Here is an 11,353-nt window from a genome sequence, read left to right on the forward strand (position 1 = left end):
CCACCTGGCTACCCCTACCCCGGTCAACAGCACTGCAACCCCATAGCAATTCGCCCAAGCCTTCCTCATGTTTCCTTCTCCCAAATCCAGTCAGCTGATGTTCTGAAAGAGCTGCAAAATCTGGACCCCTACAAATCAGCCGGGCTTGACAATCTGGACCCTTTCTATCTAAAAAAAATGATCTGCCGAAATTGTTGCAACCCCTATTACTAGCCTGTTCAACCTCTCTTTCGTGTCATCTGAGATTCCCATAGATTGGAAAGCAGCTGTGGCCATCCCCCTCTTCAAAGACCTATATCTATCCTACCCTGTCTTTCTAAGGTCTTCCACTGCAAATCTACCATTCCAGTGTTTTACTTGCTATATTGTATTTACTTCGCCACCATGGCCTTTTTTTGCCTTTACCTCCCTTATCTCATCTCATTTGGTCACATTTTATATAGACTTATTTTTCTACTGTATTATTGACTCTATGTTTGTTTTACTCCATGTGTAACTCTGTCTTGTTGTATGTGTCGAACTGCTTTGCTTTATCTTGGCCAGGTCGCGATTGTAAATGAGAACTTGTTCTCAACTTGCCTACCTGGTTAAATAAAGGTGAAATAAAAATAAAATAAAAAATTGGTCAAATATATATATTTGGCAGACGTTATCGCAGGTGCAGCAAAATGCTTTTGTTCCGCGCTCCAACAGTGCAGTAATACCTAACAGTAAAAAACTCAAACCCAAAGAACAAAAAGAAAGAAATCAAGAACGAGCAATGTCAGAGTTCGGAATATAAATATATATGTATATGATGGTATGTATAGACATTATGTATATGAATAGAAAAGGTGTGTACAGCAGTAGTTATAAAGGATGAGCCTTGACTAGAAAACAGTATATACATATGAAGTGGATAAAACAGTATGTAAACATTATTCAAGCGACCAGTGTTCAATGACTATGTACATAAGGCAGCAGTCTCTAAGGTGCATGGTTGAGTATCTCGTGGTAGCCGGCTAGTAACAGCGACTAAGTTTCAGGGCAGGGTACTGGGCGGAGGCCAGGCTAGTAGTGACTATTTAACAGTCTACTAGCCTGTTTTTCAGTCTCTTGATCCCAGCTTTGATACAAGTGTACTGTCTCTGCCTTCTAGATGGTTGCAGGGTGAACAGGCCATGGCTCGGATGGTGAGGTCCTTGATGATCTTCCTGTGACATCGGGTGCTGTAAATGTCTTGGAGGGCAGGCAGTGTGCCCCTGGTGATGCATTACACTGAGTAAACCACCCTCTGGAGAGCCCTGCAATTGCCGTACCAGGCAATTGGTGCATGGTACATCTGTAGAAGCTTGTGAGCATCTTAGGGCCAAGCCGAATTTCTGTAATTGACTGCTGAATACAGTCGATTACACACACAAAAACGTATCAAAATAAATACATTTAGTGGGATTAATTGTTGAGTGCAACATCAGTGGATGAGGTGAGTTTTCCACCCCAACCTAGTGTAAAACAATTGGAAAAGGACTTTATCAAACCAAAGCGATTGTATTACCACAAATAAGGAAATTCCAGCCTCCCGGGTGGCGCAGTGGTTAAGGGCGCTGTACTGCAGCGCCAGCTGTGCCATCAGAAACTCTGGGTTTGCGCCCAGGCTCTGTCGTAACCGGCCGCGACCAGGAGGTCCATGGTTCGACGCACAACTGGCCTAGCATCGTCCGGGTTAGGGAGGGCTTGGTCGGTAGGGATGTCCTTGTCTCATCGCGCACCAGTGACTCCTGTGGCGGGCCGGGCGCAGTGCGCGCTAACCAAGGTTGCCAGGTGCACAGTGTTTCCTCCGACACATTGGTGCGACTGGCTTCCGGGTTGGATGCGCTGTGTTAAGAAGCAGTGCGGCTAGGTTGGGTTGTGTATCGGAGGACGCATGACTTTCAACCTTCGTCTCTCCCGAGCCCCGTACGGGAGTTGTAGCGATGAGACAAGATAGTAGCTACTACAACAATTGGACACCACGAAATTGGGGAGAAAAAGGGGTAAATATTTAACTAAAAAATAATAATAAAAAAATAAAAAATAAGGAAATTCCAATATGGGTCAATCAAGTCAACCTAGTCGCTGACCAGACAGGAAGTGGACTCCATGGTGGTCTGATGACATAAGAGGTTTACAGGTAGTGAACGTCAATATTCACAGTGCACCTAGCTTACTCTAAGGGGACACAAAATTGTGTTATTTAATTGAATGATGTCTGAACCCATCACTATTTTCAACCAATAACATTACACTTTCACCTTCAACGTCGAATCTGATCATTAGGCAGATGGAGCCAGACACAGACACATTCCTGTGTTAAAGGAATGTTCCTTTAACACAGGACAGATGGAATCATAACCATAAACTCATTGACACAGAACATGTTGTATTTGGTATGAGTCAGTAATAAAAGCAAGGAGGCTGATCAACAGTGGCATGTGTTTCACAGATTGTTTGTTTATGGTGTTTCCATCCGTAGATCCATATGCAACCACAATAAGAACAACATGGTGAATGAATAACAATATGAGATTCTGTACAGTTTCATCATGTCTTTCCTGTCTGACAGGGTTATTTTCCAATCCTGTCAGATATACAGTACCAGTCAAAAGTTTGGACACACCTACTCATTCAAGGGGTTCTCTTTATTTGAACTATTTTCTAAATTGTAGAATAATGGTGAAGTAATCAAAACTATGAAATAACATATATGGAATCATGTACTAACCAAAAAAGTGTTAAACAAATCAAAATATATTTTTAGATTCTTCAAAGTAGCCACCCTTTGCCTTGATGACAGCTTTGCACACTCTTGGCATTCCCTCAACCAGCTTCATGAGGTAGTCACCTGGAATATATTTCAATTAACAGGTGTGCCTTGTTAAAAGTTCATTTGTGGAATTTCTTTCCTTCTTAATGCATTTGAACCAATCAGCTATGTTGTGACAAGGTAGGGGTGGTATACAGAAGATAGCCCTATTTGGTAAAATACCAAGTCCATATTATGGCAAGAACAGCTCAAATAAGCAAAGAGAAAAGACATTCCATCATTACTTTAAGACATGAAGGTCAGTCAATGCGGAAAATGTCAAGAACTTTGAACGTTTTTTCAAGTGCAGTCGGAAAATCCATCTAGCGCTATGATGAAACTGGCTCTCATGAGGACCGCCACAGGAAAGGAAGACCCAGAGTTACCTCTGTTGCAGAGGATAAGTTCATTAGTTACCAGACTCAGAAATTGCAGCCCAAATAAATGCTTCACATTGTTCAAGTAACAGACACATCTCAACATCAACTGTTCAGAGGAGGCTGTGTGTATCAGGCCATCATAGTCAAATTGCTGCAAAACCACAACTAAAGGGCACAAATAATAATAAGAGACTTTCTTGACCCAAGAAACACGAGCAATGGACATTAGACCGGTGGAAATCTGTCCTTTGGTCTGATGAGTCCAAGTTTGAGATTTTTGGTTCCAACCACAGTGTCTTTGTGAGACGCAGAGTAGCTGAACGGATGATCTCCACATGTGTGGTTCCCACCGTGAAGCATGGAAGAGAAGGTGTGATGTGTGGGGGTGCTTTGCTCGTGACACCATCTATGAACTATTTAGAATTCAAACCACACTTAACCAGCATGACTACCACAGCATTCTGCAGCGATACACCATCACATCTGGTTTGCGGTTATTGGGACTATCATTTGTTTTTCAACAGGACAATGACCCAAAACACACCTCCAGACTGTGTAAGTGCTATTTGACATAGGAGAGTGATGGAGTGCTGCATCAGATGCATCAGATGATCTGGCCTCCACAATCACCCGACCTCAACCCAATTGAGAAGGTTTGGGATGAGTTGGACCGAAGAGGGAAGGAAAAGCAGCCAACAAGTGCTGATCATATGTAGGAACTCCTTCAAGACTGTTGGAAAAGCATTCCAGGTGAAGCTAATTGAGAGAATGCCAAGAGTGTGCAAATATGTCATCAAGGCAAAAATGGCTTCTTTGAAGAATCTAAAATATATTTAGATTTGTAGAACACTTTATTGGTTTCTACATGATTCCATGTTATTTCATAGTTTTTTTCATACTATTATTCTACAATGTAGAATAGTAAGAAAATAAAAATAAAGAAAAACCCTTGAATGACTCAATGTCCAAACTTTTGACTGGTACCATACATGCATAATTTAAGTGCATCTAAGATGAACTTTTATTGTGAATCTTCTATTGGATGTTGTCCTAATAAAATATCTTTGTTTTTGCATTAGAGCGTCAGTTTTGGATTTGTCCACATTTTCGACAGTGTGCAGATCTCCATCTCTCTGACAAATCTAAAGACAAAACACTTGACTGAATTCTCCTCTACTGATACTAATAAAGGTTATGCTGTAGATGGCCATTAGGGGTCGACACTATCATATGACATTTTCAGTAAGAGAAGCAGTCTGGTCGTTCATGAATAAGCTCGTTTAAGTCCGGTGGGTGAGAGCAGCACTTGTAAATGTAATCAAATTTAGCAACTGGTACATGAGTATGGGTACTGTTGAGTGTAGCACAGAGTAATAGTGTGCTGGGAAAAAGTGTTTAATTCAATTAAACATGTACATATTTATATGGAATAACTATTCTATTACTGTGACCAAATACTAGTAGCTTCACAGTCACTACCATCCACTCTTAAAACTCACCCCAGCATGTATTTGGGAGACCAAACTTTTACTTAACAATGTATGGTCATGGCTGGTATAGTGTGAAGATGAAGTGAAAAAAAAATCATTTCTATTTCTTTATCTTTTTCTATTTTCTTGTGCAATTAGTCAAACTTACAATTGTTTTGCTGTTCATAACTGGCGCCATTTTGACTATTTTGTTGACACCTGTTCGCACCTAATTTGTAGAAATCTGTTTTCTGTCATAGGATCTACCAATTAACAAGGCACATTGAAGAATTTACACGGATTTACAAGGAAATATTCAAACCCCATGCATTAATTGGCCCTCATATTTCTGAAATTACTTTAGGCATAAATGTATGTACGCCTACCCAACAGGTCCACATATTTTGCCTAATCACGCATTTATCCTACGTTTCTCTGTAACACGGGAAGATACAGATGATCCCTTGCGTGTGAGACAACACCCGAGAGATGAGATCGAAGAACAAGGGATCTTCCGTAATAATATCTATAATGTAGATTTCTGTTTTAAAAGAAAATGCATTTGGCAGATAATTGTATCGCAGAAAGACGCATAAGATTCTGATGCAGAATACATTTCATTAAGATTAATGAAAAAGAGGGAAGGAAATGATGCGTTTGCAGTTTAATCGTTTTATGTATAGGTGTGACAGCGCACATTAACGCAGTGCAAACGTGCTAAAATACACAGTTCTGGGTTTAGATTTTTACAGACAACAAGATGAGCAGCGGCAGTGTAAGTAACCAGCCTAAGGAATCTATTTCTGTTTCGGAAATGAATCATTTGACAATTAAATGTTTATTGTAGCCTATGTATTCAATCACCCATAGATGAAATATAATCAATGATGTAGTTTTAAAATGCAGTTGTTGATATTATTTGATTTATATTTCCTTTGCATTCATAACCATGCATCTAAATGGCAGTGGATGTATTGTTTGTGCACCATATAGTGGGATACTTGACAAGGATGCTGAGGTGTTGCTAGGAGATAAGGGGTATCTTATTTTCCATGCACCATACTGAGGTCCTTGCTTTCAGATAAACAACATTTGCTCAAATATGAAATTCACAAAGTGTGTGTGTGTGGCAGAAGCGAGAGAGAGAACAGAGGAAAAAACTGCAGCACTTTCTGACAGACCTGGCCTTATTGGGATCATTGCAGGTTAGTTCTTATAGTTCTAGAACCAGATACATGATAGTTACAGAACACCTAAATAATAATTGTTTTAAAGGTCAGAAAACATATATTATCATCAGGATAATCTTGTGTCTCTCCATGTAGGGTTTCCGGTACTTTCAACCTTGGCTGAGGGGGAGAGAGGAGCTACTCCTGACAGTAGTCAATGAAGACCTGGTTAGTGTTGAACTAACTCCACTAATTAACTGCACCTATCTTGTTTTCTCAAACATTCAGAAATCGATGATTAGCCATTCCTTTAAGTCTATATGAGTGGTTCCCAAACTTTATATAGTCCCGTACCCCTTCAGACATTCAACCTCCAGCTGCGTACCCCCTCTAGCACCAGGGTCAGCGCACTCTCAAATGTTGTTTTGTTTCCATCATTGTAAGCCTGCCACAAACACTATACGATACATTTATTAAACATAAGAATGAGTGTGAATGAGTTTTTATCACAAACCGGCTCGTGAGAAGTGACAAAGAGCTCTTATAGGACCAGGGCACAAATAATAATATAATAATAATCAATACATTTGCTTTTTATTTATCCATACATATAGAACCTTATTTGTTCATCAAAAATGGTGAATAACTCACAACAGGTTAATTTTTCTTTTTTCTTTATTTAACCAGGCAAGTCAGTTAAGAACACATTCTTATTTTCAATGATTGCCTGGGAACAGTGGGTTAACTGCCTGTTCAGGGGCAGAACGACAGATTTGGACCTTGTCAGCTCGGGGGCTTGAACTTGCAACCTTCCGGTTACTAGTCCAACGCTCTAACCACTAGGCTACGCTGCCGTCCCAAATAAGAAGGGTGTGCTTGAAAGGATGCACATAACTCTTTATTGGAGAGTCTTAAATTATTTTCCACACACAGTCTTTGCCTGTATTTAGTTTTCATGCTAGTGAGGGCCGAGTATCCACTATCACATACGTATGTGGTAGCAAAGGGCATCAGTGTCTTAACAGTGCGATTTGCCAAGGCAAGAAACTCTGAGCGCAGCCCTATCCAGAAATCTGGTAGTGAATTCTGATTAAATAACATTTTCACAAAACCGCTTTCTTGCAATTTCGATGAGCCTCTCTTGTTCACATATCGGTAAGTGGACTAGAGGCAGGGCATGAAAAGGATAATGAATCCAGTTGATTGTGTTGTCCGTTTCAGGAAAGTACCAGCGTAATTGTGCACCCTGTTCACTCAGGTGCTTCTCTATATCACATTTTACATTGTCTGTAAGCTTGAGTTCATTTGCACACAAAAAATAATATAATGATGGAAAGGCCTGTGTGTTGTCCTTGTTAATACAGACAGAAAAGAGCTCCAACTTCTTAATCATAGCCTCAATTTTGTCCCGCACATTGAATATAGTTGCAAAGAGTCCCTGTAATCCTAGATTCAAATCATTCAGGTGAGGAAAAAACATCACCCAGATAAGCCAGTCGTGTGAGAAACTCGTCATCATGTAAGCGATCAGACAAGTGAAAATTATGGTCAGTAAAGAAAATGTTAAGCTCATCTCTCAATTTAAATGTATCAATACTTTGCCCCAGCGCATTTCTGCATGTTTTAAAAGCGTTAAATGGTCGCTGCCCATATCATTGCATAATTCAGAAAATACACGAGAGTTCAGGGGCCTTGCTTTAACAAAGTTAACCATTTTCACTGTAGTGTCCAAAATGTATTCCAAGCTGTCAGGCATTCCCTGGGCAGCAAGAGCCTCTCGGTGGATGCTGCAGTCCGTTTGATGTCACAAAGCTGTCCATTGCTTTAAAAATATCCTATCATGTTTTCCTGGTTTCCAGTGGTTTGCAGAAGAGGATGTCTTCCTTAATTGACCCCCCCCCTCCCCCATAAACGTGACGGACATATAGCAGGGGCTGTTCCAGGCCCAACACGTCTGTTGACTCATCCAGCTGTAACGCATATAATTCATTGACTTGTACGCAAAGCAGTAATTGTTTCAAAACATCTCCTGCCATGTCACTGATGCATTGTGAAACAGTGTTGTTTGATGGAGGCATTGTCTGTATCGTATTTTGGGCCTTTTCCCCAAGCATTGTCTCAGCCACATCCCCGGCAGCAGGAAGAATTAAGTCCTCCACAATAGTATGTAACTTGCCTGTCCTCTCCACTCGGTAGCTCACCATACAATACTCTTCTAGCCCCTTCTTATTAATGGTATCTGTTGCTTTTATACATGTCTTACTACTCGAAAGTTGTCTTAATTCTTGCTCAAAAAACTCCTGTGGCTTATCTTTCAAATGGTCATGTTTCGTTTCTAAATGTCTGCGCAAGAGTGAAGGTTTCTGCGAGAGAGTAACGGTTAATGTGATTGGATGTTAATTATTTGACATTGTGTTGTTATTTCGACTGAACACTAGATGGTTAAATGTATTTATTTTTGGCAGTGAAACGAGGCTACTCAGGTGAGAGAAAAAAACTCACCCAAATGTATAGCTGAGTTGGAAAATATAAATGTACTATGAAGAAATATAATTATAATTTTTTTTTTTTTTTTTTTTTTTTAATGTGAATCACATTTTTATTTGGCGTACCCCCAGTTTGGGAATACCTGATCTATATTACTGTTAATCTTTTATTCCAGGACAGTAGGGAGAAAACGTTTTAAAAGAGAGTGAAATTCCACTTTAACTTGACCAATTAGAACACTGATTTCCATTCCCTGTTCCAAAAACCTTTGCTACTGTGTGCTCTACTGAACAAGACCCTGGTCTGCCCCCTCAGGGTTGGCGTTCCCCTGGGTTCATGGTGTCGGCAGCGTCCTCCTTCAGTAGCAGTTCCTCATCCAGCAGCACCAGTAGCACTTACAGCCTGGCTAGTGACGCCAGCTCCCCCCTGCCCGGGGACCACCAGGGGCCTCATCAAGGCCCTCAGGGGCCACAAAGCATGCTAAGGAAGCAGCAGCACTCATCACATGGGCCCAACCACCATGCCCACAAGTGAGGGGTTATGTTTTGCGAGTATTAAAGTACACACACAAATACACACATGCAATTATGAAACACACACAACTTGCATAGATTCATGCCCACATGCACACACACAGAATCATTTATCTATCTTTTTCCACAGGGGCAGCAGTGAGGCCCATCTCCTACCAGCCTCCCCCAGTGAGAGGGAGATAGCAGTGCCTGTGAGTATAGTCATCATTGCGTTCCACTCACGTTGAGTTGTAAATAAATCAGTTTTATTCTGACCCTCGCTCATCTTTTCAGGAAGTGAATTGCACTCTTTTCCTATTGGCTGGCTACGCCAAGTATGGTCGCCCGTACGCCTGGATAAGGTCCAATCACGAGCGCCTGGTCAACATTGGAGGCACAGATTCGATGGTCAAGGACACGCCCATGAAACTCAAGGCCATCACGGACTGGGGATCACAAGGTTTAGAACGTTTATATTTATGTTTTTCTAGTTTGCACCCCACCATAACAATAATCCATCTGAAACACTGCGTCACATACTTGGCTGATCAGCTATCCTCCTTTTCCCTGTTGCTCTTCCTATAGGAATACGGGTATGGGATGTAGTGAGTGAGCTGGTGTGTCTGTGCACCGTTCCATCTCCCTCCAACCCCTTTGCCCTGGACATGCGCTACCTGAAAAGCCTTCCTCTCCCAGAGCGCTTCCTGGTCTCTGGGGCTCTGCTTAACTTTCTGGAAACCTACGCTGTCTATGGCAACCGGGATGAGCTGCACTACGACAAAGGTAAGTCACAATTAAATAAAACTTCCTGGAAACATATTTATTTCTGTACCCAGTATCAAATCGTCAAGACTAGAATAGGCCTATGGTGCTGGGGTTTAGTGAACATTTTCAACACAGAATCAAAACATCCAATTATGAATGAGTTGACCTGCAATGCCAAGTGTTTATAAACGGCTTAAGATGCATGGGCTACATTTGTATTTATTATCCATCCAATAATAGTAATGAACATAATTATTATGATGAGTGTTGCTCTAGTCTATAGTTGCTAGGTGGCACTGTTGGGCTGCATATGTATGTCAAATGGCCTTCCTTTCTTAATCTCCTCACTCTTTCTTTCTCTCTCTCAGTCGTAGAAGAGATGAAGTCTCTGAGGCGTCTCCATGTCCAGACTCTGTCTGAGGTCCAAAGAAGACCGGGCAGAAGCACCAGGGCAGCCACTCCCGTTTCAGGAGAGTCGTCAGAGGAAGAGTGACAAGGGTCATATTCTTTAGTGCACAGCACACCGTAGCAAAACTCTTTGGAACGAAAAACTCTAAAAAACTACAGTTTCTTATAGGGCAAGTCCAGGGGTGCTTTCAGTTCAATATAACGTTTGTACTGAACGACACGTTTCCTCAAAACGTTCAACGTTCTTAAACAAGACTTTGAGGTACGTTTGCTCTGATTGGTAATGTATTTTAAGGGCAGCTGTGCATTTTGAACCCACAACCGAACCCCCCTCTCCATTATTCAACTGGTCGTTCCCGAACAGCACCGTTTCCTTTAAATTGAACACTCCACTAATTTTTGTCCAACTTCAGGATGTTTTCTTCCTTTTGGTGCCCCTGAACACAACCCTGATGTGGTCAGAGTCGACATTGTAGGATGGAAGGAGACTGAGGGGGTACTAGTATATCCCTATGTTTGTGCATGTTTAATATAGGTAAACATATAGCCATATTGAATGATTATTTCCCCAACAGAGGTGTGATCAATGTGCCAATAAGACAATACAAAAGGGAACTATTATTTGTCCCCACTGAAAAATGCTCTCATTCAAATGTGCTAGCCCCATAAATAGGGCACATTTGAATGTACGGTATTCCATTTCAATGTGTTAATGTACTGTAATTTCACCTCTGTCACAGTGATGAAATGGGTCAGAATAAAGTAAAGTATCCTAAGAAATAAGCCTCATGACTTTAAGCTTATCCCATGACCTATGGTGAACTTCTGCTTTCCAGCTCCTTGATGGAATGTGTTCTTTCGAGTCAGAGATATAACGCCCCTTTAAAAAAAAAGAAAAGGGCAAATCGCCTTTTTAAATAGATACGCCTCAGATTGTTTTGTCTCATTCATCAAACGCTTGGCTCCAGGACTAAAGATACAGTGCACACTAGTGTGGTACAGGACTCTTGTTTTGGCCTGAGGTTGGCTGTTTTGATGCCGTGTCTTCAGTTAAGGTAGAAAATAAATTCTCAAATATACAAGCACATACAGTATCATTGTATGAGTGTTTATTATTCCATAGAACATATATTTAAATATTTAAATATGCAACATAAAACCCGACCTTAAAGCATGCACTTACAAATGGCACAACCTCATCTTTAGAGTGTAGTTTGAGATGCATCAGAATACAGTCATTTAAAATAAATGGTTAAACAAACATCCATTGACATCAATGGCATAACCTGTCAAGTCAAATAACATTTTGTAGAATAGCCCCCATACCACCCCATTCATAGAC

General features: G+C 41.0%; 1 protein-coding gene across 1 annotated transcript; it reads left to right on the forward strand.

Annotated features, from left to right (window-relative positions):
* The first annotated feature begins 4,927 nt into the window (after positions 1-4,927).
* Positions 4,928-11,053, forward strand: si:dkey-19b23.7. Its single transcript, XM_046328950.1, has 8 exons — positions 4,928-5,445; positions 5,804-5,875; positions 5,996-6,067; positions 8,642-8,856; positions 8,990-9,050; positions 9,133-9,298; positions 9,424-9,621; positions 9,972-11,053. The coding sequence occupies exons 1-8, from the start codon at positions 5,431-5,433 to the stop codon at positions 10,094-10,096; spliced, it is 924 nt and encodes a 307-aa protein (XP_046184906.1). The 5' UTR covers positions 4,928-5,430; the 3' UTR covers positions 10,097-11,053.
* The last annotated feature ends 300 nt before the right edge of the window (positions 11,054-11,353 follow it).

The sequence above is a fragment of the Oncorhynchus gorbuscha genome, linkage group LG25, assembly GCF_021184085.1.
Source record: "Oncorhynchus gorbuscha isolate QuinsamMale2020 ecotype Even-year linkage group LG25, OgorEven_v1.0, whole genome shotgun sequence".
Classification (NCBI taxonomy): domain Eukaryota; kingdom Metazoa; phylum Chordata; class Actinopteri; order Salmoniformes; family Salmonidae; genus Oncorhynchus; species Oncorhynchus gorbuscha.